Genomic DNA, 27,608 nt, shown 5'->3' on the forward strand with positions numbered 1-27,608 from the left:
AGAAAGGCAGTGGCAGACAGACCCCTTCTTGGTCAAGGGTCCAGAGCATGGGGCAGCCCCAGTGGCTCAGCGGTTTAGCACCGCCTGCAGTCCAGGGTGTGATCCTGGAGACCCTGGATCGAGTCCCACATCAGGCTCCCTGCATGGAGCCTGCTTCTCCCTCTGCCTGTCTCTGCCTCTCTCTCCTCCCTGTGCATTCTCATGAATAAATAAACAAAATATTAAAAAAAAAAAAGGTCCAGAGCATGGTTTTCTTTGGATAGAAGACATTGAGTCTAGTACAATTCTTTACTGCTGCTTAATGCCAGAAACGTAATTACGACTTTGTGCATCTCTAGTTATTGCCTTTTGCCTTTTCCAGAGCTCTACTGGTAAATAGTGGGGTGCTATAAAAATAGCCTCTTTTTAAAGCCCAGAAACTGCCATCCAAACTGTCAACTAACCATTCCAATCTCCATCGTCCAAACAGGTCAAACAGGTCAACGATTGTCTCTGTGAAGAATAAAATAAAGAGCTGATAGCAATGTCTTGGTTTTTTCACTTTACATTCTTTTGAGGGAAGGTCCTGGGAGTCAGCCTAGCCTAGGGCATAGGAACTATTTTATTCAAATGACAGTGTGATAGCTAGCACTTAGGGAGCACAGACTCTGAAGAAGCTACACTGTCTGGATTCAGATCCTAGCTGTGTGACCCTGAGTGTTAATCTCTCCAAGTTTCAGTTCTATCACCCATAGATGGTGTCCATCTGGTAAGTTAATGTATATAAAGCCCTTAAACAATGGCTGGCACACAGTAGACCACATTAGCTATTATTTTTACTACTTGTCCAGATCTGTCAACATAGCTCTGAAGAAAGTAACAAAAAAGTCCCGATCCTCTGCTAGTCTCTTAAGAGAGTTTCATGTGCAAGTGCTGGATGTCTTGCTGTGCTAAAGAACACTGTGGGGGAAGGGAATGGTCCTCATCTGAGTCGGGGTGTTTTCTCCTTGTGGAAGGGCTGGTAGTGAAGTTGGTGACTCAAAAGGAGGAGGTTGAGGTGAGCACCTCCTTACTGGATATGATCCTCCATTCAGCCTCTGCTCAGCCTGAGGTGGTTATTTCCCTCTACTCAGGACCTCTGCCCCAACCTTCCTTCAGTTTCTGCTCCAGTTCCAATGTCTCCCAGAGCACCCCATGAACCCTATCTGCCTTGCTCACTTATGTTCCCCATTAGACATGGTGCTCAATAAGTGGGGCTGAATTGAATGAAAAGCAATTATTTAGATTTTTCTCAAAGGAAAATAGTGGAGCTGAGGCGGCCAGTTTGCTTCCGTGAGCCCCATCAGTCAAGGGGTGTTTGTTGTGAGCCTCTGGGAAAAGTAGTGGAGGAGCTTGATTGAGCCTGGGGCCCCTTTCCTCATGGTGACAGTGACAGCTGCTATTTTTGGGCATCTGCCTCATCCTCTAACATGGGAAATCTAACCTTCAGTGACTGACATACTACCTGTGTCTTTTAGAGGTATTTTTATTAAAGAAAAAACAAACAAACAAAAAGCCCAACCCAAGAACTCTTGGTTCTGGGAGTCTGGGAGCAGCTTAGGTCTGTGGGGAGGGTGGAACCTGGAAGACAGACAGTGTGTGTGGGGTGTCTCTGACCCCCGGGAGGAAGAGCAAGAGCTTGTGGAAGCTGACGGGCAAAGCAGCCTTTCCCAGGGCTCAGCACCCCCTCTGTGTGAGGCCTGGGCCTACCCACGTGGAAAAGACAAGTGTGGGGCTCAACCCACAGAAAAAGGCAGGGTGGTCAGTTCCGGACAGGCCTCAGACCTCTTGCCAAAGTCACCAGCCAGTAAGGAAGGACAAATGGGTAGCCCGGAGCTCAACTGGGCCTATCAGCACCCTCCACGGAAGGGGGGTTCAACTCACACTAGGGAGGCAGGCTCAGATTGGGAGACGGGGCCCCAAGGACTGAGCAGAAGGGGGCCTGACGAGGGGGGAGCTGGGGGCAGTCCTAGGCAGGACTCCCGGCGGGCAGGGTAGGACCCAGACTCTTCAGAGCTCAGTGGCCCTGGGGGCTGCGGGGCAGTGCCCGGATGGGCCGGGGCGGAGGATTGTCCAAGACTGGTTCGGGCCGGGCGCGAACGCCGCCCCTGCGCTTTTGCTTGCGCAGCAGGTAGCTCGAGTACTGCACCTCGGGCATGGCCAGCTTGAGGCAGGCCTCGGTGGCTGGGCCCGCGCCGCCGTTGGGCAGGTCATAGCCCATGATGTCCACCTTGCGGCTGGGCTGCCATGGCTGCAGCTGCTTGGTGCGGATCTGAGCGGCGGGCCGCAGCACAGGCTCGTCGCCGAAGCAGCGCCGCAGTAGGCGCTCGCGGGCCTCGCGCAGCTCACGCGCCTCGCGCTCCACGCAGGCCCGGCCAGCGCTCGCCACGCGGCGCCAAAACGTGGCGTTGAAGTGGTCATACAGGCCCGCGTCGAGCGCGTTCCAGGCGCGCGCAGCCCGTGCAAGCGCCGCAGGAATGGCGGCGAGGCGCGAGCTTGCGGCGCGCGCGTTGAGCTTGGCGTAGAGCACGTCGTCCAGGTCCCAGGCCAGCAGGCGCCGCAGCAGCACCAGCGACTCGTCGAAGTACTCGGCGATCATGACGAGCGAGAAGACCTCCTCCACCTGGCGGATGAGGCCCGCCAGGTAGGCGGCGTCGTCGCGCGGGCTGCGCTCGTTGTCGCCGCCCAGGTCGTAGGCCAGCGTGTTGTGCGCAAACATGGCGAAGTGCTCGCCCGCGCGGTAGTAGGCCTCGGGCGCGCGCAGGAAGGCCTCGAGCGACGCGTTGGGCACGCGCCGGAAGGCTGGACAGTACTGGTTGTAGTAGCTGAAGAGCGACTCGAACATGGCGGCCGGCTCGCGCAGGATGGTGACGTAGATGGTGCCGGGTGGCATGAGGCGCTCGAGCTCCGCGCGGTCGAAGCGCAGGTGGCTGGCCAGCACGTGCGGCGGCCGCGTGGCGGGGTGCACGAAGTGTGCCGAGAAGTTGCGTGGGTAGCAGAACTGGTGCTCGCAGCTCGGGTGCGGCAGAGCCACCGTCAGGTTGTGCCGCTCAGCGAAGCGGAACAGTATGTTCTGCACGGTGGTGCCCGCAGTCTTATGTGTCTTCAGGAAGGCCACAGTCATGTGCTTGGGGCGGGGCGGTGAGCCCCGCAGAGGTGGACAGCTCAGAGGAAACAGCTTGGGGTACCTGCCAAGTCGGGTGTGGGGGGCGGGGTGTGCAGGGGTAAGGGTGTGAGAGGGGTGCATCTCAACCCTTGCCCCTCCCCAAGGATGTTGAGATGGGCCACAGACCCGTAGAGGGGTGTGGCGGGTGGCCTCTAAGATGACCTTCAGTGCTCCCCGTTGGCCTTGGGTATTCGCACTTTTGTGTATTTCCCTCCCCATGAGTATGAGCAGGACTTATTGATGCAACCAGGGAATAGAATAGGGAGAAACGATGGGATCTCACTCTGGAGATTACATTATAAGAAGACTATGGCTTCTATCTTGGTGTCTTTCTCTCTTTCTCTCTCTCTCTCTCTCTCTATCTCGGATAAGTCATGCAGGGAGAAGCAAGCTGCGGTACTATGAGCAGCCATATGGGGAGGTACCATGTGGCAACAGTCCCCGAGGAACTGGGCTCTTAGTCTATCGCCTGCTTGAAGGACTGAATGCTGCCAGCAACCACACGAGTGAGCCTGGAAGGGGAGCACTTCTAATCAGAATTTCATTTGAGACTGCATCCTCAGCAGCCAGCTGGAGTGCAACTCCATGTGACCTTGAGCAAGAAGTACCCAGCTAAATCACACATGGATTCCTGACCCACAGAAGCACGATAATAAATGTTTGATGTGTTCAGGTACTAAGTTTTGAAGTAGTTTGGCTATACAGAAATACATAACTAATATAAGGACAGGGGCCCTTGGAGATCCTTGAGAAAGCCTACTCTACACATATAGAAACTGAAGACCAGAGGAAGAACCATTTACATTATCTGGGAACTCAGATAAAATCACCATATTCTTTTATTCTTTGTCTTCTTATTTTTACTTTTTCACTGGCTCCTCATCTTATAGATGAGTAGCATGAGCTTTGAGGCAATCTGTTATGTGATTCTGTTAAGTTCTCTGGAGCCTCATTCATTTATTGAACAAGTTTTGTTTTTGTTTTTTGAGCATGTACTATGCGCTAGGCACTGTTCTAGGCTCAAGAATTTTACTCGTATAAAAAACAAAGAATAATCCTAGCCTTCATGAAGCTTTCATTTCTTTTTCCTTGTTCCTGAAACAAAGGTGTTTGGGATTACAGGTGACCTGTAAGTTCCCTTCAGACTTTGAGTTACTCTTGTTTCTTTTCTATCCTAAGCATCATGTAATGAGGATTACTTTAAGCACCTTTGAGAATGCCACCAAGACTTCCTATCTATGGCTAGTTTGGGCTCAGGGTAATATCTATACAGATACTCCTCCTAAAGACCAGCAGATCATCCAGCAAGGAGAACTGAGCCCATTCACACCATTCTCACAGGCAGATCATGTAGAAAATGGGAAGGTTGTGGCCCTGAGAGGGGCAGGGACTTGTTGGGTTCCCATAATGAACCAGGAGTAGGGCTCCTATTGGTTGTCACATTGGATTCTGTATCAGGATGACTAATTGGGTCACACGTACCATCATTCCCATTTTATAGATGAGGAAACAGGCTCGGAGAAGTGAGGGGATTTGCCCAGCACAGCAGAAGTAATGAGAAGTTGTTTGCAGTCCTTTGGGGAGACACTCAGAACATGATGTTGTGGGAAGGACTTGGACTGGATTAGAATCCCAGGTTAGTCACTGACTAACTCTATGACTTCAAGCAACCTTTCAATGAAGACCAGTCCCTGCTCTGGGAGGTTGTGTGGCTCTAAGGAGAATGTATAGAAAGCACTTTTAGAACAGACGGAAGGGGCAAAGCCCAGCGGAAGACACACTTTTCTGGCAGATAAAAGGGATGGGAAGGAGAGCTCCAGTTCTGCCAACCAGGCAAGAATGCAACTCGCCTGGGGCCCGCCCCCACACCGAGGCCCGGCCCCCTTACCAGCTGAGCTGCGCCCCCTGGTGGATGAGGAGGCTTAAGGTGCCACATCCTAGCACCAACAGCAGGATTTTCCTGCGGCTCATCATCTTGGTGGCCTGCTGCAGGTGCTGAAGGATGGGTGGCATGATGGGGTACCCAGCCCTGGACCAGCCGGGGCCTTGCTATCCAGGACTCCCTTCGCTGGCACTCATGGGGGCTCCTGGGGCTCTGGTAGCAGGGCCAGTATTCCTGAGAGGCCTAGTAGAAGAAGGAGGCAAACAGGTTTTCAGCAGGTAGAGGAAATGGGCTGTGGGCCCCAGCAGGACTGCTGCAAAGGAGAGCTCCAAAGGGTGGAATGAGCAGAGAAGCCAGAGAAGATCAGATTCCTACCTCCCATTACCAAGACTCTATCTCCACACTGCTCCTGATAACTTAGTCTTGGGTGGAATTACAGGCTCTGGGGTGTGGCCAGCTCTTCAAGCTGTAGCCACTCCTCCCTTGAGCCCTGTCCCGGCTTCTCTGCCTGGCCCGAATTCATCTTTGTCTTGTGGTCATTTGTATCTGTCTCCCCAGTAGACTTACCTTAGCACCAGGGCTTGGCTTAAAGCACAAAAGTCTCAATTCAAGGTTTCTCTCCTTCAGGACTCCTTGCCTGACTGCTTCAGCCAAGAGTTGGTCTTGACTCCCCAGAGACTGAGCTCATAAGAAACTAGTGACCAGACCTATAGCTTCTCGGGTCTCTTGACGTGGGCAATGGATCAATACTGCAGGTTTACTACATGTACTGTACTCTTACATACTTAATTCCATGTAATCCCCACTACACTTGTAACACAGATATTATTCCCCATGTTACAGACCAGGAAACTGAGGCTGTAAGTGTTGGTGCTACATGTCCCATAGGCACACAGCTGTTGGCAGGATCAGGATTCAGACCTGTTCTTTCTGATTTCAAACTAGTCCCCCTAGACGTTATATGTGCTGCTTCCACAGAAAACTGATTTCCCCGTCCCTGCTGTGGATTCTGGCAGTTCTGCATGCTTCTGAGCCCGAAGCTTCGGCCTTCCTAGCTGAGCTCCTGCCCTGAGGGCCCAAGACCAATAAATCCATGTGGGAAAGAAAGGAAGGACTTGAAATCCCAGAACCCTATCTGGATTCCATCCCCAGACACCTGAAACCCTGGCTGCCTCATCAGCTGCCTCTGCAGTGAGAGGTGCCCAGCCAAGGCCGTGACATGGCAGCCTAGGAGAGGGGTGGGGGTGTGGGGAATACAGAGGGGCTTCTCCTTATTGTCCTGCTGAGATTTTCCAGGAGAAGGTGGGTCTCCATCTCAGGTGAGTGGCAGGAGTGAGAGGCAGAAGAAGGGTCTGGTTTCCAGCCAGTCACCTGTCCCTGCATGAATACCTTGGCTCAAGGGCAGCCTTTGGCAATGCTAGTGGAAAGTCAGCTTCAGCAGCAATGCCTGCCTCCCCACTAGGGTAGCATCTCTGTCTCAGGGCCCTCGGTCTCAGGTCTAGGTTCAGCTTCAGCCTCTCACACACACACCTCTTGAATGGGGAGAGGGAGCCTGGAACCCTATGGGCATTTGCATGTATATGGAACTAGGACACCTGGGTCCCAGGAGGGATGAGGTAATGTAAAAACTTTTGACCATCACTTTCCCCAGGGGCCTGGAGCTTAGTTTTCAGTCCCTTTTCTTAACCATTACCTCCCCTGGCTCCTCATTAATCCTGGATTACATTTAAACCTGTTTGGGTGGAAAGATGTCCCGGTTATGCCTTTCCTTTCTCTCCAGGCCCCATCACCTGGTTTCCTCCACCAACCTGCAGACAGACTTAGTCTGCCTGGGGCTGAGGGAGGTGAAGGGTTCAGCCACACAGGGCCATCCAAGGGCACAAGAGAGAAAGTCTAAGGCCCTGTGGTCTTTTCAGGGATTGCTAGGGGCAGAGAAGGGCTGGCTCTGCCTCAGTGAGGAAGCCTACAAGAGGAAGTCAGAGTCTGTGGCCTCTGCCACTTACCCTGCCTAGAGGATTTGGTGACAAGATGGGAGTTTCCTGGGGGCACCTGGGCGGCTCAGTTGGTGTCTGCCTTCGGCTCAGGTCATGATCCTGGGGTCCTGGGACGGCGCCCGGCATTGGGCTCCCTGCTCAGTGGGGAACCTACTTCCCCTTCTCCGGCTCCCCGTGCTTGTGCTTGCTCACTCTCTGTCAAATAAATAGTCTTTAAAAAAAAAAAAAAGTTGGTTTTATTTTTTTTTAAAGGGAGTTTCCCAAAGAGGCTAAATGGGGTAAGGGGGCCAACGTATTCTCATCTCTGCTAAACTTGCTAAAAGTACCCTATTTTCAGTGGACTCTGGGTCACCCAAGGAGGTCATGCCTGGAGGGAGCTACACTGGGACTTTCCCTGGAAAATGCTTCAACCAGGCCACACAGAGAAGGACAATAGAGTACTTGGTGGTCCTCTCCATCTCCCTCCCCTCCATGTCTTAGCCCTGGGGACCCGGCCAGCCAGACTCCAGTCTGAGGTCCCCTTGGAAGAGGGAATCATCCCTGGACACCAGCCCTTCAAGGTGGGCGCTAGTTTCTGTTTGGTCACCATCAGTGACAGGATGTTCACCAGTTTCAGATACAGCCTGGTCTGTTTCTGAGCAGTCTCAGCTAGTCAAAGTTATTCCTGGGACAGCTAGGTTCAGCCTACCACCTCCTCAGCTTGTTCTCTTCCACCTTCCACTCTACATGATTGCTAGTGCTGCCCTCCTGGACCACACAGATCATTTTTCTCCATGACAGACCTTCAGGTATTTGAAAGCAATAACCTTGTCTCCTCTGGGTGGGCACCTGGCCAGGCTAAACATTCCAGGTCCGGAGAGAGGGTGCTACCTGGACCCTGGAGGCCTCCCTTTCTTGGCAAGTTCTCTCCACTATGCCTCCTCTGGAAATGGAGTCAGAGTACTGGCACCTGGGGATGGGGGTTGGCCAGGGCTAGGGTTAACCTCTATGATCTTAAGGCTGGTATAGGGTGGGTGGTGGGCTCCAGGGGCCCTGGCTCCTGCCCATCACATACTTCAAACCACTCCCCTTGTCTCCCCTGTGTCTGCTCCATGGAGAGAGTTTCCCTCAGCTGTCCCAGACAGGTCAGGATGCCCAGCCTCATCAGAATATCAGTGCTAATTTTAGTCAGAACAATTTACCTCAGGCTGCTGCCTGGTTTTGCTAATTGCTTTCATTTCTCTGGGGAACCAAGGAAAAAATGATCTAGCTAGCCAGAGCTTCGAAAACTGGCCTGGACACCCACCCACTCCCAAATGAGCCTTCTCTCTCCATCCTCGCTCTTGAGTCAATATGGGTGCTTTTAGAAGAGGAGGGTGTCCTGGCCTGGACCACCGGACCTGACCATTGAATGACCTGGAGACTCCATCCTTACTTGAGGATGGCACAGCCCAGTGAGTAGGGAGGGAAGCTGCCCAGGGCACTAAGGAGGAAGAGGCTAAGGGCTGAAGGGGTTGCAAATTAGTAGCCCAGGAGATCATCTATTTTTCCACCTCCCTCTTTTCCTTCCTTTTTCCTCCTAGCCTGCTGCCAGGTCCCCCCACCTCCCTCTCCCTGCCATCCCCCCCCCCCATCATCCCTGCCTCCGAATTCCCTTCATTCTCCTCTCTCCATCACTACCACCCCTCCAGCTCTCATTCCCTCAATTTCGTCCCCACCTACCCCAGGGATCCAGTCACCAGAATCTGGTCACCATAGGGGATAGGCCAGATTCCCCCTCTCACTCCGGGCCTCTCTCGCTCCCCAGGGGGCAGAGCGCACCCCCCGCCCCATGTTCTCCAGGCACTAGGCCCCCACGACACTCTCCTGCCCACCCACGATCTCCGTCCGGTCCATCTCCGTCCCCCACCCCCACGCCGGGCACTGCAGTACTCACGCCAAGGGCTCTGCCTCCGACCTGAGTGGGGGGGTGGTCGCCGCTATTTCCCAACCCTTGTCCCGAAATCCAATGCGGATCGGAGGGCGCCGGGGGCCCTGAGCGCCGAGTGCGGGTTCGCTCGCCTCTCCGCGCCTGGATGGGATCAGGTGGCGGCTCCGATCCTCTCGGCTCGGCCAGCCGCCCGCCCCCCATCGCACACCGGAGGCGGGGCGGGGGCGGGGGCCCTGCAGCCTTGCCGGGGACGGGGAGGGGAAGGAGCGGGAAGGGGAGGGGGCAGCTCTGACTCTCGAGCTGCCCAGGAATAATCTCCCGGTGGCATCTTCGGATGCCAGCATCCCTCGGCAACCTTCAGAGACTGGACACCAATGTGGTCAGCTCCTTGCCCTCACTCTACATAAGGGGAAACTGAGGCCCAGAAGGTATCTGGATACTCTGGCATTGCTGCTGGGCATTCCTGGCTCCAGAGGCCAACCTTGGGCTGGTGGGTCCTGGGGGAGTTAGAGACACAGGTATTCTACAAACACTGGCATGCTCTCTCTCTCTCCTCTCCTTCTCTTCTGTCCACCTCCAGTAGAGAAGCACAGCTCCAGCCTGGGGTCTGCTCCCATCTGCCCTCACACTCCTGTGGATCCTTTTCCTTCCAGCCCCTAAGGCAGTCCTCTGCTGCTGACCCACTCCTACTCTCCAGCAGGACTCCAGACCCACTCACTCCTGACCAGAGCTTTAGCACTTTGTATTGGGAATCAGAGAACCCAAGTTCAACCTTTGTTAAACTTAAGTCCCAGAGTCAAGAGCAAAGTCCTTGGGTCTGGATACTTTCAGCTCCCACTAGAGAGCTGTTCTTGGAGCTGCTGGAGGCTGCAGAGATGATACATGTGAAGGCTCTGTGTAAAAACTCCCATGGGGGCACCTTGGGTGGTATTCCCAAATTTTCTGCCTTCTTAGTGCTTAACTCCTACCACCTGGGAGCTGGGCAGCAGTACCTCTCAAAGTCATACCAGACACCAACAGTCCCACATATAGTTCATTGGTTCTCACGGACCCCTGCTTTCTCCTGCCATCTTGGCCTAGTATGGCAAGGATCCTGGAAATGGGACAGCCTCCTCCAAACCAGGGCTGGAAGGGATTGGATTCCATTCTAGCCCCACACAGTTAGCTATTGTGTGAGGGTCCTTGTTACGATGTAGAAGGGGATGGGAACTCTTGGAGTCAGGAGAACTGCTTGTGGTCTCAGTTTGGCCTCTTGGGGATGTCAGCTTCTCTCTGCCCCTCAGTTTCCCCTCTGCACAATGGGAGGTCCCGCCCTGCCTGGTTCCCAGGGTTGTCATGATTGAAGCCTCACTTGTCCCTTTCTGGCCCTAGCTACATCACCTCTTCATCCATCAGACTTTAGTTTATCTTGCTTCCGTGATCCCTATCACCTTTCTGAGCACATACACATGCCTAGGGCCCTCCAGCCTCAGATGACCTGCCAGCATCTCTCCAGTTACAGGGAGCAGAAAAATGCTTCCTTTGGGTCAGGAATGGTTCTTCCTGAGTGTGCTGACAAGCTGGAAGGGAGGGCACCATTGTTATTTCTTCTGTTCTTTTTGGGTTTGTCTTCTCCTTTGGGAGTGTCAGGAGACTCAGATGGTGGTGGTGATGGAAAGAGGAAGCAGGCTTGGGCAAGAGGAAAGAATTTCCTATTTAGGATTATGATGTGAGCAACCTTCCTGGCCCAGTCTGTTTTTGTTTCTCATAAACATACCTATCCTGGACCTGGCATCCCATTATTTTCCCCCTGCTCTCAGCTACTTCTCTTTGGAAGGCAGTCAGTGAAATGGAGCATGCTAGAAAGAAGATATGAAGTGTGTGTGTGTGTGTGTGTCAGGAAAATGAGACCACTTTACTTGAATTTCCCAGCTTTCACTCAACACACACACACACACACAGGCAATGAGCCTGCCAGTGAGAGGACAGGGCTAGAATGGGAAGAGGATCTCAGAGCTAGTGGCAGAGATGGGAAGAGAAACTGAATTGATGGGTCAGGATAGAGAGAGATGGAAGCTACACAAGCAGGGAACATCTGCTCATCCCTCCCTCAGGTGCACAGGCGGTTGCTGGTGCTGCTGGTGCTATTGGGGCAAGGAAGGCAGCGTCAACTCTGCCAGTAGGCTGGTGGGGATAAGGGGAGAAAAAGTCCTGAGCTCATTTTTGGGACTAAAAAGGACACATCCTGTCGCCCGAAAGATCGTTTCGTTTGTTTTCCCCATTAATCATTACTGAGCGCCTCTTGAACGCCAGGTGCTGCCAGACAGTAAAAAGACCAGGTCCCCTGTTCACGTTCTTGGGGAGGTGGGGCAAAGGGGCAAGAAAGAGTTTAAAACAAATGGTAGATGTTTGTACGTGTTACGGGAACTCCAAGGAAGGAAAGGAAAGCGGGAGAAAGGCTAGCGGAGACATTTGAGCCGGCCTGATAGGTGGAAAAAGGGGCTTTAGTGTGGCCCTTCCCCCCAGGTCGGCAGCTGGAGCTCAGCCCGCTCCCCTCCTGGCTCCGATCCTCTTTCAGCCCATTCATCCATGCGTGGGCCGGGGGTGGGCGGGCAGACAATCAGATACTGTTTTATCACAGGCATCGGCTGCAACCTCCCGCTTGGCGCCCACAACGCGCGGCTGCTGGCAGAATGAGTCCTTCAGGCCTCCCTGAGGAACGAAAGCGTCCGGGCCTCTCACGCCTGAGCTGAAAGTCTGGTGGGAAGGCTGGAGATCTGCGCTCCGGCGGGGCAGACGCAGAAAGCACGCCTTTCTGGCGGGACCATCTTTCCCCGCAGCCCCGCCCCTGCTCCAGCCTCCAGTGTTGCCGGTGCTTTAGCCCGGCACTGTGCTCCGGATGCCGGACCCGCAGAGAACGGGACTTGCGTACTACAACTCCCAGAAGGCTTCGCGGCCTGGCATCCTGGGGACGCTTGGAGATACGCAGGGGCTGGGCCGCAATGTGAACCGCCTGCCAATCCTCCAGCGGACGTGGCGTACGGCGCTGCCGGAAGTTCCGGCAAGTGGGCCCCAGGTCCGGTCCGGACTTCCGCGTTGGTCGCGCGCCTTCCTGCGGCTAAGATGGCTGCCGAGCATCCCGAGCCTCCCAAAGGAGAGTTGCAGCTGCCGCCGCCGCCACCTCCCGGTCACTATGGCGCTTGGGCTGCTCAGGAGCTTCAGGCCAAATTGGCGGAGATTGGAGCTCCGATCCAGGGTGAGGAGCTCGGGAGGTCAAGGGCCGGGGTAGCGTAGGCCCAGGGAGAAGCGGAGCCTGGTTACCCCGGAGACCCGGGGGGCGGAGGGAGGGGCGGAGGCGGACCGCTGGGGCCTGGCTTGGTCCCGCAGGCCTGCTCGGCCTGACCTACCCCGTTGATCTTGTGCTTTGCCCATCAGGGAGTCGCGAGGAGCTGGTGGAGCGGCTGCAGACCTACACGCGCCAGGTAAGTGTTGGCGGGACGTCAGGATAGGCCGAGTTTCTGAAGGCCTCCATGAGCCCTCAGGACTCGGTCTTAGCTTTTTGTGTACCTTGCTGTTTCTGCTTCTTTTTTTTCCATTACCTGACCAGTTGTAATCATTTCTGTATATATAGGTCTTCTGCAGTGCCTAGCTCAAGCTCTGGCAAATGGGCAGTGGGTAAATTTTGTTGAATGAATGGGAGCAATGACGTTTTGTGGAACAGCTCCTCTTGGACTGACCTGGAGTCCTTTCTCTTTTGCAGACTGGCATCGTGCTGAATCGCCCAGTTCTGAGAGGTGAAGATGGGGACAAAGCTGCTCCCCCTCCCATGTCCGCACAGGTAAGGAGGTGGTTCTACTTTATAAGATGACTCCTGTTCAGGGCAGCTCCTCTCACAGTCAGTGTTTTGGGAATGCCACTAACAGATTGGACAGGGAGAAATGGGAGCTCTTCAGTTGCCCTTTAGCCCTGATCCTTAACTCCTTACCCAGTGTCTGCTTCTCCAAATACTACCTGTCATTTAAGGTTTAGCTTAAGTAATTTAGAAGCCTGACTTGATTCTCCTTCAGCTGGAAATAGCTCTTTTTTTTGCCTTACCAGGCACAGTTCTCATTTTGTTCAATGAGACATTATGGCTCACTCTCTTATTTTATTTCATACCTTTTATATTTAGTGAGCCATTGGGACACACTGGCTCCAGTTTATTTAAGTCTTCTCAACTTCCATTTCCTTTCTGAGCCAGGATTTGAATTTTTCTCTAGGACAAGACTCTGATCCGGGATCTTTTGACTTCTGTGGGTGGGAGAAGGAGTTCCCACGTGGCCATTAGAGGTGTCCTTGGATTTCCTGAAATTGTATGCACAATCTGTGTTCATGTTTTTCTGGGGAGAGAGTCAATAGCTTTCCTTGGTTGGTACCCCAAAGTTATTATTCTCTTCTATCGGTATTATATTTTTTTTGAATGCAGGAATTGTCACTTGACTTTGAATTTTAGTACCTGGCTCATAGTACCTGCAAATGTCTGCAGTAGATAAACAGTTCCTAGTGTATGTTGACTTTTTTTCCACAGCTTTCTGGGATTCCCATGCCACCACCACCCATGGGACTCCCCCCTCTGCAACCACCTCCACCACCCCCACCACCTCCACCAGGCCTTGGCCTTGGCTTTCCTATGGCAGTTGGTCCCCGCCCACCAAACTTGGGGCCACCTCCTCCTCTCCGCGTGGGTGAGCCTGTGGCTCTGTCAGAGGAGGAGCGGCTGAAGCTGGCGCAGCAACAGGCAGCATTGCTGATGCAGCAAGAGGAGCGTGCCAAACAGGTAGGGGAGGTGGCAGGTTGGGCATAGGTCTCATCAGGGTCCTAAAGGGGATTGAAGCCTTAGAGAAAGCTGGATCCTGGGGCCAAGCCTTCTGGGAAGTCTGGACCAACGACTGGAACATAGACCCCAGGCAGAAAGAGGAACCCCAGAAGCAGTGTTGTGGCAGCCTGGCCTGAGGGGTAGTGGTGCTGATGTGTTTGTTTTCTTTTTTAAGCAGGGAGATCATTCACTGAAGGAACATGAGCTTTTGGAGCAGCAGAAGCGGGTAATTCCCTCCATTGGCTGTCACTTCTAGTATTTAGTGTCCAAAACAAGATGCTCCATTCAAGCTTTCCATGGAGGTTACCTCATCCTTAAATTCCAGTATCTCCCAGATAATCCCATCTTTTCTGGAGCCCAGATTGGTAAACTACAGACTGTGACATGATTTTGTATGGCCTGCGAGTTAAGAATGGTGTTTCTATCTTTGGAGGAGTGTTAGGGAAAAGAAATTAGCAAATCAAGAACATACTGCAACCCTTGCAATGGCCCATAAAGTCTAAGATATTTGTTGTTTAGCTCATTACAGAAAAAGTCTGATAATTCTTTTTTTTTTTTTTTTTTTTTTTTTTTTTTATGATAGTTACAGAGAGAGAGAGAGAGGGAGAGAGAGAGAGGCAGAGACACAGGCAGAGGGAGAAGCAGGCTCCATGCACGGGGAGCCCGACGTGGGACTCGATCCCGGGTCTCCAGGATCGTGCCCTGGGCCAAAGGCAGGCGCCAAACCGCTGCGCCACCCAGGGATCCCCAGTCTGATAATTCTTATTAGTCTTATGTGATATGATTTTAGATACCCATGAGAGGACTCTAGATTAATTTAGTCAATTGTGTGGGATTTAGACTAAACGTGATAGAGGTAGTTAGAGAATAATACATGAGACATGCAGTCCCAGAGGTGCACTCTATCAGTTGTTCCCTGCTGCATTACTGGAGATATTGAAAGTAAGCATTAACAGGAATAGATATGAAATTATGAAGTGCTGATTTTGCCTAGAATGTGTTAGATCTTAAGGAGCAGATATAAGAAAAGAATTCATTGTTCCTTGGACATAACTTAACTTCTTGGGGGAAAAGCTCTTGTTAAAAAAAATAGAGAAGGCTGTGTGTAGTTAAATGTTAAATTCTTCATTAGAAACCACGAGTTTCCCAGGTTTTTTTTTTTTTTTTAATTTTTATTTATTTATTAATGAGAGACACAGAGAGAGAGGCAGAGACACAGGCAGAGGGAGAAGCAGGCTCCACGCAGGGAGCCTGATGTGGGACTCGATCCCGGATCCCGGGATCATGCCCTGAGCCAAAGGCAGACGCTCAACCACTGAGCCACCCAGGCGTCCCTTGCAGGGGTTTTCTTTTGTGATGAGAAGCCTCTTCCATTTGGATCAATAGTCCAATCACCCTTCCAGGGTGGGGCTGGTGAGGATGTCAGAACTCAAGTGGTACCTGATTGTTCTTCTTTGGGCCTCCTGGCTAAAAGACTACATTTGCCAGAGGCTGCCTGACCAATGGATTTCCAAGCTGTGTATTCACTCCCACATCTCTCTTATAGGCAGCTGTGCTCCTGGAGCAGGAACGTCAGCAGGAGATTGCCAAGATGGGCACCCCAGTCCCTCGGCCCCCACAAGACATGGGCCAGATTGGTGTTCGCACTCCTCTGGGTCCTCGAGGTAAGACCCTGGAAATGGAAGGGAAGGGAAAAGGAGTGTGTTTGAAAAATCCTAAATGTAAGTACATATTCTTTGAAGTGCGTATATTGTAAGCATATAGTCCAATGAATTGTAATAAATTGAACAACCCCCACAACCAGCACTTGGAGGAAGAAACAAAATTAAAAAAAAGAAAAAAGAAAATAATACTAGTACCTTAGAAGTTCTCCTGGGCTCCATCTAGCCACCCCCTTTCCCTAAGGGTTACCATTGAACTGATCTTTAGCAAGGAAGGTAATTTTTAAAATGAGCATTATGTCTTCTGACATTGGATTTTTTTTCTTCTCACAGTTGCTGCTCCAGTGGGCCCCACTCCCACTGTTTTGCCCATGGGGGCCCCGGTTCCCCGGCCTCGTGGTCCTCCGCCACCTCCTGGAGATGAGAATAGAGAGGTGAGAAACCCCCAGGATTTCTTTCTAGGGATAGGAGAGTGTGGTTTAGGAAGGGACTGTTTTTGGATTTTTAGAGAAGGATTCTGAGAGAAGATAGGAGGACTTCTGGGGCTGGGGGGCAGGTGAGAGCCATAGTTCGTTAAAGCATATTTATGTAGGGCAGGAAGTGGGATTTGGGAGACATTTCTGGGGCAGGGTTCTGAGGGGTGCTGAGGGATGATTGGGTCCAATTAGTATTGTTGCTCTTTGCTGTGTACATCTCCTGGCTGGCAGCCTTTCTAGTACAAGAGATGGAAGTATTGAGATAATCTCTGTCTGGGTTGTGTATGGCAGATGGATGACCCTTCTGTGGGACCCAAGATCCCCCAGGCTTTGGAAAAGATCCTGCAGCTGAAGGAAAGCCGTCAGGAAGAGATGAACTCTCAACAGGGTGAGTGTTTTGTGTTCCGAGGGTTGCAGGATGGAACCTGGAGAGGCGGAGGCCAAATCTGCATTCTTCCATCCCTTCCCTGAGGAGGGTTTGAGGGAGAAACTGGTTCTTGGTAAAGAGGAGTCACTGTGGGCAAGTGTCAGGGTACCAATGTGAGGAGATTGATGGCCACTTTCCTCCCTTACAGAAGAAGAGGAAATGGAAACAGACACTCGCTCATCCCTGGGCCAGTCTGTGTCGGAGACTGAGGAGGACACTGTGTCTGTCTCTAAGAAAGAGGTATGGGATGGACCTGAGTCTGGAAAGAATGTCCGGGGACTAAAGTAGCACCAGTTTTAGGTGTCCAATGACCAATAGCTGCTGTTTGTGCCAGTTCCCAAGCATCTTATAGATATTTTGCATTTAATTATCATAAATCCTTGCAGTTCAGGGTACCATGTGTGCTTGTGTTTTATAGTTGCAAATATTGAGATTTTGAGAGGTGCAATAATTTACCAAGAGGTACACAGCTTGAGAGGGGCAGAACTTTGGAGATCTTTTCATGGTCCCTTGATTGAGCAGGAAGTCCCTTGGGGAAATTGAACGAGGAGATTAGGGGGCAGACATCATGCTTGGATTCTCCAACCCAGTTGGTTTTCCTTTTGCAAGAAAAACCGGAAGCGTCGGAACCGAAAGAAGAAGAAAAAGCCCCAGCGGGTTCGGGGGGCATCATCTGAGAGCTCTGGGGATCGAGAGAAAGAGTCAACCCGGTCCCGTGGCTCTGACTCCCCGGCAGCTGATGTTGAAATTGAGTATGTGACTGAGGAGCCTGAAATTTATGAGCCCAACTTCATCTTCTTCAAGAGGATCTTTGAGGCTTTCAAGGTACAGGGAGCAGTGCCTTAAGAAGAGGCAGAGCTGAGCAGGGAAGGGAAGGGGATGGGGAAAGATGTGGAAAGGAGGGCACCTTTTCAATGCTGCGTTCAGGAACTAGAGAGGGACACAGGGCTGGAGTTTCCATGTTGTCTGCCTCCTCAGCTCACTGATGACGTGAAGAAGGAGAAAGAGAAGGAGCCAGAGAAACTTGACAAACTGGAGAACTCTACGGCCCCCAAGAAGAAGGGCTTTGAGGAAGAGCACAAGGACAGTGATGACGATAGCAGTGATGACGAACAGGTGAGGCCCTCATGTTCCTGGTCGGGGGGTAGGGCTTCAAGATGGGTGGCTGAGATGCATCCAGTGGGGGATTATGATGAACTCCTACAAAGAATCCCTTTGGGGTGAGCTGGGAAGTGTGATTCACACCTCAGAGTCCTGCTCAAAAGAAATAATGGTTTTGTTCTAGGAGAAGAAGCCAGAAGCCCCCAAGTTATCCAAGAAAAAGTTGCGCCGAATGAATCGCTTCACTGTGGCTGAACTGAAGCAGGTGAGACCTGAGTTCATCTAGCAGATCCTAGAGTGAGCACGGCTGGGAGTCGACATGGGAAGCTCCTACAAATCCACAGGGGTCTTGTTTTAGGGATAGGGAGGAAGGCTTTGAAGGAGGCCTGGGTCACCTAGGCACGTGTCCTCTGAGGAAGAGAAAGTTTTAGATCTGAGAGGTTACGGCTTTCTAGTGGCATGTTGCTGTGTTTTCCAGCTTGTGGCTCGGCCTGATGTTGTGGAGATGCATGATGTTACTGCGCAGGACCCCAAGCTCTTGGTTCACCTCAAGGCCACTCGGAATTCTGTGCCTGTACCACGCCACTGGTGTTTTAAGCGCAAGTACCTACAGGGCAAACGAGGCATTGAGAAGCCCCCCTTTGAGCTACCAGACTTCATCAAACGCACAGGCATCCAGGAGATGCGGGAGGCCCTGCAGGAGAAGGTAAGGGACTGGCCAGGGCTCAGATCTTCCCTGAAGATCCACATCCTTAACAGCAACCTATTTCAAAATTGGGAGTGTGGTTCCCAAAGACCATCTATTTCTCAGTTGTCTAATAATCCATTTTCCAGAAGTCAGCACTGCATATGACACAGGGAGGGAAGGGTGGGAGGGAAAGATAGCAACTTCTGAAAAGCAGACCTGGCCTCTGTTTGGAGCTAGCTCTCCTGCCTCTTGCTGAGACTTCTGATTCCATGTGGCTCTGTTTGCCTCTTGTGTCCTCATTCCTCCTCTGCCTGCACTTTGGCAGCTCTTTGATCTGCACACAGTGACTCCTTTTTCCTACTTTGGCTATACTTGAAGTTCTGTGTTCCCAAGGGAGCCTGATGCACTTTGTGGCTAGAGATTCATGGTGGTTGTGTAACTTCTTAGATTTAAATTTTTAAATTAAATATTTTGAGTAGGTAATATTTGTGTGGGCTGCAAAACATTCAGGAGGTATAAAAGTACACGATGAAAACTGCCTCCGTGTTAGACTCCTGTCACCCAGTTCTCTCCAGAGGCAGCTAATGAGGTCAGTCTCTTGATCAGATGGCTTTAAAAATATATTTATCAATGTACAGAGCTGAAAATGATTTTCTATGATCCATCTGTTTTGCTAGATACAAATTATATAATTTTGAGAGGTTTGAGCAGGAAGGATTTTGGTGACTTCTGGAATGAGATATATGAAGTTTCCCTTCATTTCTTTTGGGAGTGGAGAGCCAGATCTATAAAGAGCTGAACTGAGTGAATACTTTTTATGACCTGTCTTTTGGCATTCTCCACAGGAAGAACAGAAGACCATGAAGTCCAAAATGCGAGAGAAGGTTCGGCCCAAGATGGGGAAGATTGACATTGATTACCAGAAACTGCACGATGCTTTCTTCAAGTGGCAGACTAAGCCCAAGCTGACCATCCACGGGGACCTGTACTATGAGGTTCGGGGACAGGGCCTTTGGTCATGGCTGTGTAGCTCTTGGTGGAAAAGGCTTTCTTAGGTGATATAGAGGCTCCTCTTAGCCTTAGAATTTTCATTAACTCCTCGTGGATGGAATGGATTTGAAATCTTAAAAGGAGGTAGTCTTTTTGGAGGAGAGATTGAGTCCATGTTTTGAAAGTGATAACTGAATAAGGGGCAGAGGTGCCAGGTGGTAGATGCTTTTAGGAAAAATTAGTATTGAGGGTGGGAGAAAGGTTTCTTTTTTTTCCCCTCTGGATCATTGAAATAGCAGTGACCACGATAGGGCAAGGTGGAAGGATCTTGGAGATCATCCCATCAAGTGCCTTCATTTTACAGACAAGAAAGTAGGCCCTAAATCTGGCCGTGTTTTCTAAGTAGGTTCATGTCGGCACTGGGAGTCTCGCTTTTCTCCTCCTTCCTGGCCTTTATTCCTTTTCCTACTCTAGCCATGGAAAGGAGTGATGAGAAACAGCAGGCACTAGCGCAGCTCTCAGTAGGATTTTGTATCTGGTGTGGATTGGGACTTCTCATCTTTGTTTTTCTATCCTCTTGCTGTTGAATTCCCAGTGTGTGTCTGGCATTCATAATGCAGCGTCCTCTGCTTTTTTCTCAGGGGAAGGAGTTTGAAACACGACTGAAGGAGAAGAAGCCAGGAGATCTGTCTGATGAGCTACGGATTTCCTTGGGGATGCCAGTAGGACCAGTGAGTGCCAGTTACCTGACTGGGGATGCCAAGAAAAGGGTGGGAATTGGGGCAGAAGGGAGACAAAGGACAGGGCTAGGCAGATGGTATCCTGTTCTCTTTTTCTTGCAGAATGCTCACAAGGTCCCTCCGCCATGGCTGATTGCAATGCAGCGATATGGACCACCCCCATCGTACCCCAATTTGAAGATTCCTGGGCTGAACTCCCCCATCCCCGAGGTGCGCGCTGGCCTTCCTTTCATTCTTATTTAACTAGAGGATGATTTTTTTGTTGTTGTTCTCTCATCCCACCATATCTCCATCTCTCTCTCTCTGTTTTTCAAAAAAAGAGTAGCAGTTTTTGTTTTTTTATAAAACCTGACATGTTCACCATAAAACAGTCAATAAGAATTGACAAGTCCAAAGAGGAAGACAAATCACTTATAATTTCACTCAGAAATAACCAGATTTAAAATTGGGTGAATGTGTTACCAGATATCTCTTGGGTATATACATGGCTGGACAGATAGAATTTTATCTCAAGAGTGGCATTACACTTTAATTTTTACATATGAAGTGTGAAATTTAAAAAAAAATTAATAGATAGCAAAGTCATTAAGGTGAAAAAAGAAGTAATTGTTAAACTTCAAGTAAAAATTTATCCCTTTTAAAAAATAGATTTTAAGTTGCCTGGATGGCTCAACAGTTGAGCATCTGCCTTCAGCTCAGGGTGATCTCGGGATCTGGGATTAAGTCCCACTTTGGGCTCCCTGTTGGGAGCCTGCTTCTCCCTCTGCCTGTGTCTCTGCTGCTCTCTCCTTTCTCTCTCTCTCTCTGTGTCTATCATGAATGAATGAATGAATAAATAAATAAATCTTTAAAAAAAAGATTTTAAAAGCTTCCCCAAGTTAGGAAAAATCAGTAATAAGTTAGTCATGTATTTTAAAGTACCTGATTGGGCAGCCCCAGTGGCTCAGCAGTTTAGCGCCGCCTTCAGCCCAGGGTGTGATACTGGAGACCCAGGATCGAGTCCCACATCAGGCTTCCTGCATGGAGCCTGCTTCTCCCTATGCCTGTGTCTCTGCCTCTTTCTCTCTCTCTCTCTCTCTCTGTCTCTCATGAATAAGTAATATCTTAAAAAAATAAAGTACCTGAATTACTTTCAGACAGTGTGGATTCTACCATGAAGGCTGAGGTTAGTTTTACACTCTGCCTCTCATCTCCCCATCCTGCTGTCTCTGGGGTTTTTTTTGCTTACTACTTCTGCTTTGTAATGCCTTATAACATTTAACTCTTCTCTGAAATCATAATTTCCAGTTACCAAGTGCTAGTTCTGTGCTTTGTAGTGTGACTTTTCTCCAGGGCTTCAGTGTTTATTCTGGAGCTTAGTAGAGAAACTGATTTGCATTTCATCTCTTGCAGAGCTGTTCCTTTGGGTACCATGCTGGTGGCTGGGGCAAACCCCCAGTGGATGAGACTGGGAAACCACTCTATGGGGACGTGTTTGGAACCAATGCTGCTGAATTTCAGGTATAAGCTAAGGCTGTCTGTCTTCAGGTCAGGAAGTGGAGAGGTAGTTGGTTTATAGATTCATTAGCAGGGACCTAGGTGTTTTGAAGTTCCAAAGTTGGAAAGAAGGCATGCATGTTCCTGAGATGTAAAGCAAGTTTCCCTCTAGGATAGGAGCTCTTGGTAGGCAGAGATTATTGTATTTACTTTTATATACTTACAGTTTGCAACAACTTGACACATAATAGGTACGTAGTAAATGTTGGCTGAATGAATGAATGATCTCTGTTTCAGACCAAGACTGAGGAAGAGGAGATTGATAGGACCCCTTGGGGAGAGCTGGAGCCATCAGATGAAGAGTCTTCAGAAGAAGAGGAAGAGGAGGAAAGTGATGAGGACAAACCAGATGAGACAGGCTTTATTACCCCTGCAGACAGGTGGGGAGAGCAGAGTCGGCCTCTTAAGTGGTTTATCATTGGGGGCCTTCTCTTTATTCCAGAGCTTGTTTCTCTCTTCACAGTGGCCTTATTACTCCTGGAGGGTTCTCATCAGTGCCGGCTGGAATGGAGACCCCTGAACTCATTGAGTTGAGGAAGAAGAAGATTGAGGAAGCAATGGACGGGTGAGAGAACCAGGCAGGGCTGAGAGGGAAGGTCTTCCTTGTCCCTTCAGCTTCTGGGTTAGCCGGCTGACTTGTCCTACACCCCCCGATACGCCCCCCACTCCCCCGCTTCTTTCCCCACCCTGTGAACCAATTATCGAACACCAGCTCTGTGCCAGGCACTGCTTTAGGCAGTGAAAAACACAAGGTAAGCAGTTCCTCAGAGAACAAGGTAATTTCAGCTAGGGATAGGATGGTGAAGCAAAGTCAACTAGGTTAATGGGATGTGGAGAGATTTAGGGGGTGGGGGTGGGGAGGGGAGGTCTTTGAGAAGGTCTCCTTGAGGTATTTGAGCCAAGAGCTGAATGTTAAGAAAGATCTAGCCACATGGTGATCTGGGGCAGAAGGAACCTAAGTGCCTAAGACAGGCATGGGTTTCTTCTAGTCTTGCAATGGAAACTCTCTTATTAGTTATATAAATGTGTAGGAGTGTTAAGTCTTCTTGATGAATTGACCCCTTTTTCATGAGGTGGTCTTCTCTTTGCCCATTCTGTACTTTGTTCCATTTTCCCATTTGCCTGCATTTTAGATTAATTGAACATTTTTTTATGACTCCATTTTGTCTCCTTTATCAACTTTCTTTTTTAAAGATTTTATTTATTTATTCATGAGAGACACACAGAGAGAGGCAGAGACATAGGCAGAGAAGCAGGCCTCTATGCAGGGACCCTGATGGTGGGACTTGATCCTGGAACTCTAGGATCACGCCCTGAGCCGAAGGCAGACGCTCAATTGCTAAGCCATCCAGGCGTCCCTCCTTTGTTGACTTTTTTTTTTTTTTTCTTTGTTGACTTTTTAACTAGAAAGCTCTGTTTTGTTATTTTTAGTGGTTGTAGGGTTTATAATATCCATCTTTATCACAATCTACTTTCAAGTGATAATCCTGCTTGTGGAGAGTAGTGAGCACCTAACAACAGTATACTTCCATTCCTTTCTTCCCAACCTTTGCACTGTTGTGGTTTTTTGCTTTTACATGTTATGAATCCTATACTATGGTTATTTTTGTTTAAATGGTCAGTTACCCTTTTTTTTTATTAGTTATCTTTTAGAGAGATTTAATAATTAGTTGAGTATTAACTCATGTAATTACCATTGTCAGTGTTCTTTTTCTTTCATTTCTTTGTGTATATCCAGGTAGCATTTTCCTTTCACCTGAAAGGGATCCTTCAGCATTTCTTGTTGTGGGTCTGCAGGTCATGAACTCTTTCAACATTGGCAGTCTAAATTTTCATTTAGCCTTTTGAAAGATGTATTTTATCTATTTAAATTTTATTTTTTTAAGATTTTACTTATTTATTCATGAGAGACACAGAAAAAGAGAGGCAGAGACACAGGCAGAGGGAGAAGCAGACTCCATGCAGGGAGCCCCACACGGGACTCAATCCTGTGACTCCAGGATCAGGCCCTGGGCTGAACGCAGGTGCTAAGCCACTGAGCCACCCAGGGATCCCCTTAAATGCCTTTTTGAAAGATTTTTTATTTTGGTCAGGAATAGGATTTTAGGTTGACAGTAGTTTTTTTTACTTTCAGTACTTTATTTTGGGGTAGGGGGCAGAGGGAAAGGGAGAGAGAATTCCAAGCAGGCTCCATGCCCATCACGGAGCCCCGCATGGGGCTTGATCTCACAACCCTGAGATCATAACCTGAGCCAAAATCAAGAGTCAGACACTGACTGAGTTACCCAGTTGCCCCTCTCCAAATATATTTTCTGTGCCATTGCTTTCTCCTCTCCTTTGGCAACTTCAGTTATATATGTGTTAGATCTCTTGAAGTTGCCCTCCTGCTCATTGATGCTCTGTTCATTTTGAGAATATCTCTTTTCTCTTTGTATTTCTTTTTTTTTTTTTTTTTTTTAAGATTTATTTATTTTTTTGAGAGAGAGAACATGTACAAGCGGGAGGGGTAGAAGGAGAAGGAAAGAGAATCCCAAGCTGACTCCTCACTGAATGTGGATCTTCATGTGGGACTTGATCTCATGACCCTGAGATCACAGCCTGAGCTGAAACGAAGAGTTGGACGCTTAATTGATTGTACCACCCAGGTGCCCCACATGCTTGTTAATATTTCTTTGAAAGCCAGACTTCGTAAAACATACCCTGTTGGGTACAGGGTTCTTTTGTATTCCTATAAATCTTCGGCTCTGTTAGGTACACAGTTAAGGTACTGGGAAACAGTTTGATTCTCTCAGGTCTTTTCAGGTTCATGAGGCAGGACAGAAGCAGTGTGTGGTCTTCTGTGCTACTAGGCCCAGGACCCTCTGTGTACTCTCCCCAATGTCCTGTTAGAAGCATCTTTAGTTAGGCTGGTGGGTTAGGCACTATTCCCAGTCCCATGTGGGCAGCAGGCACTGTCCCCACCAGTCCTTTTGGGTGGTGCTTTCTGTGGCTCTCTGACACTTCACTCACCTGAGGACTGAGGAGGACCCTCTTTAGGCCTCCTGAGTTCTTGAGGCTCTGTACTGCCATCTCTTCCCTAGAACTCTGTCCTGTGATCTCTAACTGTCTGGGTCTCTCTGGACTTTGCACTTCATCCCTTTAACTCCGTCAGTTCGGGTCGTCTGGGCTCTCCATGGGTTCCCCCTGTTCATTCTGTAGCTTGCAGGCTCTCTCAGTATAGCAGACAGGGCACCTGAAGGACACGCCTTATTTGTTGCCTGTCTCATGAGTTACTCTCCTCTGTTACCTGATGTCCAGTAACTTGAAGACCTTTGTTTCATGTGTTTTGCCCATTTTTTTGGTCATGTCAGGTGGGAGGGTAAATCTGGTCCCTGTTACCCCTTCTGCAGAAGTCTCAGGCTTTGCATATTTAGGGAAGAAAGAAAAGAAGAGTCCTGTGATTGGAGAACAAGGATTAGGTAAGGGGACCAGGTTATGAACCCTGTCATGTAAGGAGGTTGGGTTTATTCAAATAATCAGAAGCCTCAGGATTTTTTTTTTTTTAAGATTTATTTATTTATATATGATAGACATAGAGAGAGAGAGAGGTAGAGACACAGGAGGAGGGAAGAGTAGGCTCCATGCTGGGAGCCTGACGTGGGACTCGATCCTGGGACTCCAGGATCGCGCCCTGGGCCAAAGGCAGGCGCTAAACCGCTGAGCCACCCAGGGATTCCCAGAAGCCTCAGGATTTTGAGCAAAGGACCTGAACTGTTTTAAGGTGTTCACTCTGGCTGCTACATGAGAATAAATTGTTACCTGTTTCAGGGTGAGAGGTTGGGGCGAGGTCTAGGTTGATATTGGTGGATTTGCTCTTTTGTGTTTTGTTTGGAATCCTTGAAATACGTGGGGAGAGTGGCTCAGGTGGTTTTTGCGCCATAGGAAGTACTGGGAGTTTAAGTTCTCTATTTTAGAGCTCTGGGTAAAACTTTGGGTAGGAGCTTTTGTAGTCTCCTTTCTCCTGCCATCTTCTCTGTACCACAGTTCTTTTTTTTTTTTTTTTTTTTTAAATTTTTATTTTATTTATTTATTTTTATTATTTATTTATGATAGTCACAGAGAGAGAGAGAGAGGCAGAGACACAGGCAGAGGGAGAAGCAGGCTCCATGCACCGGGAGCCCGATGTGGGATTCGATCCCGGGTCTCCAGGATCGCGCCCTGGGCCAAAGGCAGGCGCCGAACCGCTGCGCCACCCAGGGATCCCCTGTACCACAGTTCTTTCAGAAACTTTTAGCCTGACCCTTAGCCCTTCTTTACGTGTGGGAATCTTGTTCTCTGATCTTCTAAACTTGGTTCAGGAGATCAGTCCCCATATTTCTTCCAGGCTGTATTTCCTGCACTCAGCACCTACCCACTCCTTGCTTCTCATGGGCCTCCAAGACCTGAAGAGGCAGTCTAGGCATTGTTTATCCTCTGGGAGCTAGGTGGAGGTGCTGCTTGTATGCTCTTTGCTTCCCCTTCTGGAGCCCTTTTAGGGCCTGACCTCATTGTCCTTTGCAGAAGTGAGACACCTCAGCTGTTCACTGTGTTGCCAGAGAAGAGAACGGCCACTGTTGGGGGAGCCATGATGGGATCAACCCACATCTATGACATGTCCACGGTGAGCACTTTTGGGGGCTGGGAAAGGGGGCGGAAACAAAGTCTTCTAAGTCTCTCTGTAGATGACAAGATTGATCCCTTTGCTAGGTTATGAGTCGGAAGGGCCCAGCTCCCGAGCTACAAGGTGTGGAAGTGGCCCTGGCACCTGAAGAGTTGGAGCTGGATCCCATGGCCATGACCCAAAAGTATGAGGAGCATGTGCGGGAGCAGCAGGCACAGGTGGAGAAGGAAGACTTTAGTGACATGGTGGCCGAGCATGCTGCCAAACAGAAGGTAGGAGGTCATGAGAACCCAGCTGGGTGTGAGCCAGGGAGTAGATACCAGGGACTCCTTTTTCAGCTACGTTGTGTCCTTGAATACGAGAATGAGGGTGCACTCAGTGTCTGCTGCCCTGAGCTTCCCTGGTGCTGGAAACCTTAGAAATCCTCTGGTGGGCTGCCCTCTTTAAGATGATGAAACTAAGGCGCAGGGAGGGGAACTCACCCAAGTCTGAGACTCCAGTTTTAGCATTGTTTCCATAGACCTATGGGGCTGAGTCAGGTTGCCCATCCTTGTCTTGGGGATCAGTGGTGGCTTTACCTGTTATAACCTGTTTCTCTTTCTTTCTTCTAGCAAAAGAAACGGAAAGCTCAGCCCCAGGACAGTCGTGGGGGCAGCAAGAAATATAAGGAGTTCAAATTTTAGGTCTCCCTCACACACCTGGCCTCTTTTAGGCCTTTTGGATGCTTGGGCTTCACACATGGTCCCCAAGAGCCAGCTCTCCCACAATTCCCAAGGGCTTGTCATTTCATGTTCTTATTTTAGACCTGTTTTGTAAATAAAACTGTTTCCCACGGAAAGAGATGCATATGCAACACTTCTGATCCTCCGTCTTTTAACCCCCTTGTGCAGAAGGACTAAAACAGGCTTTTTCTGCAACTTCAGGGCTGCCCCAGTGACCAGGGGCATGCACCTGGATCAGATGCTGCAGTTGAGACTGGTGATAAAGTGAAAGCCATGCTGAAATTGTGCCTCACCACTGCCTGTTTTTCTAAGAGGGCTCTCGGGGAAGTACCTCTAGGCCTGGTTTGACCTTACTACTTTGTCCTTGGAGACTAAAAATAGCCAGCTTAGTTAGCACCCTGGCTGGGCTGAGGAAGTGCAGTGGGCTTGGGAAGTAGGCCAGGTCAGGCCTTCCTATAGACCTATGGTCAAAAGAGTCCCAAGTCCATACCTTGGGGAGAACACAGCTCAAAATCTAGATTGTCCTGAGTCCATATGAACCCCTAAATAGTTTCAGTCACTCACTTGGGGGGGCGGGGAGCTTGCTTTCTTCAGGTTGTCTGGTCCCAAGAAGTCTTCCCAACAGGCTACACTAGGTTGGACTTCAGGGCCCAACAGGCCATTTGCTCGATGCGGAGGAGAAAAGTCATACTGTTGTACTACTAGTATTCCTTTGTCCTAAGGATGTCAGGAGGCTTCAAGATGGTTTCTGGAGGTGATGGATGGGGGAGTAGTGTAGGAGATCCTGTGTTGGACACTGATTAAGCTAGGTCTGGGAATGAGTAG

General features: G+C 49.9%; 2 protein-coding genes across 8 annotated transcripts; one reads left to right on the plus strand and one right to left on the minus strand.

Moving 5' to 3' along the window:
* Nucleotides 1-1,488: 1,488 nt before the first annotated feature.
* On the minus strand, nucleotides 1,489-9,667 carry GAL3ST3 (galactose-3-O-sulfotransferase 3). 4 transcript variants are annotated; one of them, XM_072758444.1, is made up of 5 exons: nucleotides 8,976-9,558; nucleotides 7,070-7,271; nucleotides 5,073-5,309; nucleotides 4,667-4,898; nucleotides 1,489-3,206 (listed from the first exon to the last, which is right to left on the minus strand). In XM_072758444.1, exon 5 carries the CDS (start codon nucleotides 3,140-3,142, stop codon nucleotides 2,036-2,038), a length of 1,107 nt encoding a protein of 368 aa, XP_072614545.1. In that variant the 5' UTR covers nucleotides 3,143-3,206; nucleotides 4,667-4,898; nucleotides 5,073-5,309; nucleotides 7,070-7,271; nucleotides 8,976-9,558; the 3' UTR covers nucleotides 1,489-2,035. The 4 variants fall into 4 exon arrangements, with proteins under 4 accessions (XP_072614545.1, XP_072614544.1, XP_025860179.1 ...); XM_072758443.1 differs by lacking the exon at nucleotides 4,667-4,898; XM_026004394.2 differs by lacking the exon at nucleotides 7,070-7,271 and having other exon boundaries at nucleotides 8,976-9,537.
* On the plus strand, nucleotides 8,226-26,899 carry SF3B2 (splicing factor 3b subunit 2). 4 transcript variants are annotated; one of them, XM_026004388.2, is made up of 23 exons: nucleotides 8,226-8,493; nucleotides 11,590-12,204; nucleotides 12,384-12,430; nucleotides 12,709-12,786; nucleotides 13,516-13,764; nucleotides 13,979-14,029; nucleotides 15,350-15,467; nucleotides 15,798-15,898; nucleotides 16,232-16,328; nucleotides 16,516-16,607; nucleotides 16,977-17,192; nucleotides 17,346-17,483; nucleotides 17,653-17,733; nucleotides 17,947-18,174; nucleotides 19,002-19,151; nucleotides 19,788-19,877; nucleotides 19,989-20,096; nucleotides 21,279-21,386; nucleotides 21,660-21,802; nucleotides 21,886-21,987; nucleotides 25,962-26,061; nucleotides 26,148-26,333; nucleotides 26,673-26,899. In XM_026004388.2, the coding sequence occupies exons 2-23, from the start codon at nucleotides 12,072-12,074 to the stop codon at nucleotides 26,742-26,744; spliced, it is 2,688 nt and encodes an 895-aa protein (XP_025860173.1). In that variant the 5' UTR covers nucleotides 8,226-8,493; nucleotides 11,590-12,071; the 3' UTR covers nucleotides 26,745-26,899. The 4 variants fall into 4 exon arrangements, with proteins under 4 accessions (XP_025860173.1, XP_025860175.1, XP_025860174.1 ...); XM_026004390.2 differs by having other exon boundaries at nucleotides 8,277-8,493; nucleotides 13,982-14,029; XM_026004389.2 differs by having other exon boundaries at nucleotides 8,283-8,493; nucleotides 16,519-16,607.
* Nucleotides 26,900-27,608: the final 709 nt, after the last annotated feature.

Source organism: Vulpes vulpes, chromosome 5 (genome assembly GCF_048418805.1).
Source record: "Vulpes vulpes isolate BD-2025 chromosome 5, VulVul3, whole genome shotgun sequence".
NCBI classification, from domain to species: Eukaryota; Metazoa; Chordata; class Mammalia; order Carnivora; family Canidae; genus Vulpes; species Vulpes vulpes.

Coding starts and splice junctions, on each gene's coding strand:
- GAL3ST3 (XM_026004391.2), bottom strand. CDS start 5,197: ATGCCACCCATCCTTCAGCACCTGCAGCAGGCCACCAAGATGATGAGC. Junction 3,207..5,072: donor CAGGGGGCGCAGCTCAGCTG/GTAAGGGGGCCG, acceptor CCGACTTGGCAG/GTACCCCAAGCTGTTTCCTC.
- SF3B2 (XM_026004388.2), top strand. CDS start 12,072: ATGGCTGCCGAGCATCCCGAGCCTCCCAAAGGAGAGTTGCAGCTGCCG. Junction 12,787..13,515: donor CCCCTCCCATGTCCGCACAG/GTAAGGAGGTGG, acceptor TTTTTTCCACAG/CTTTCTGGGATTCCCATGCC. Junction 13,765..13,978: donor AAGAGGAGCGTGCCAAACAG/GTAGGGGAGGTG, acceptor TTCTTTTTTAAG/CAGGGAGATCATTCACTGAA.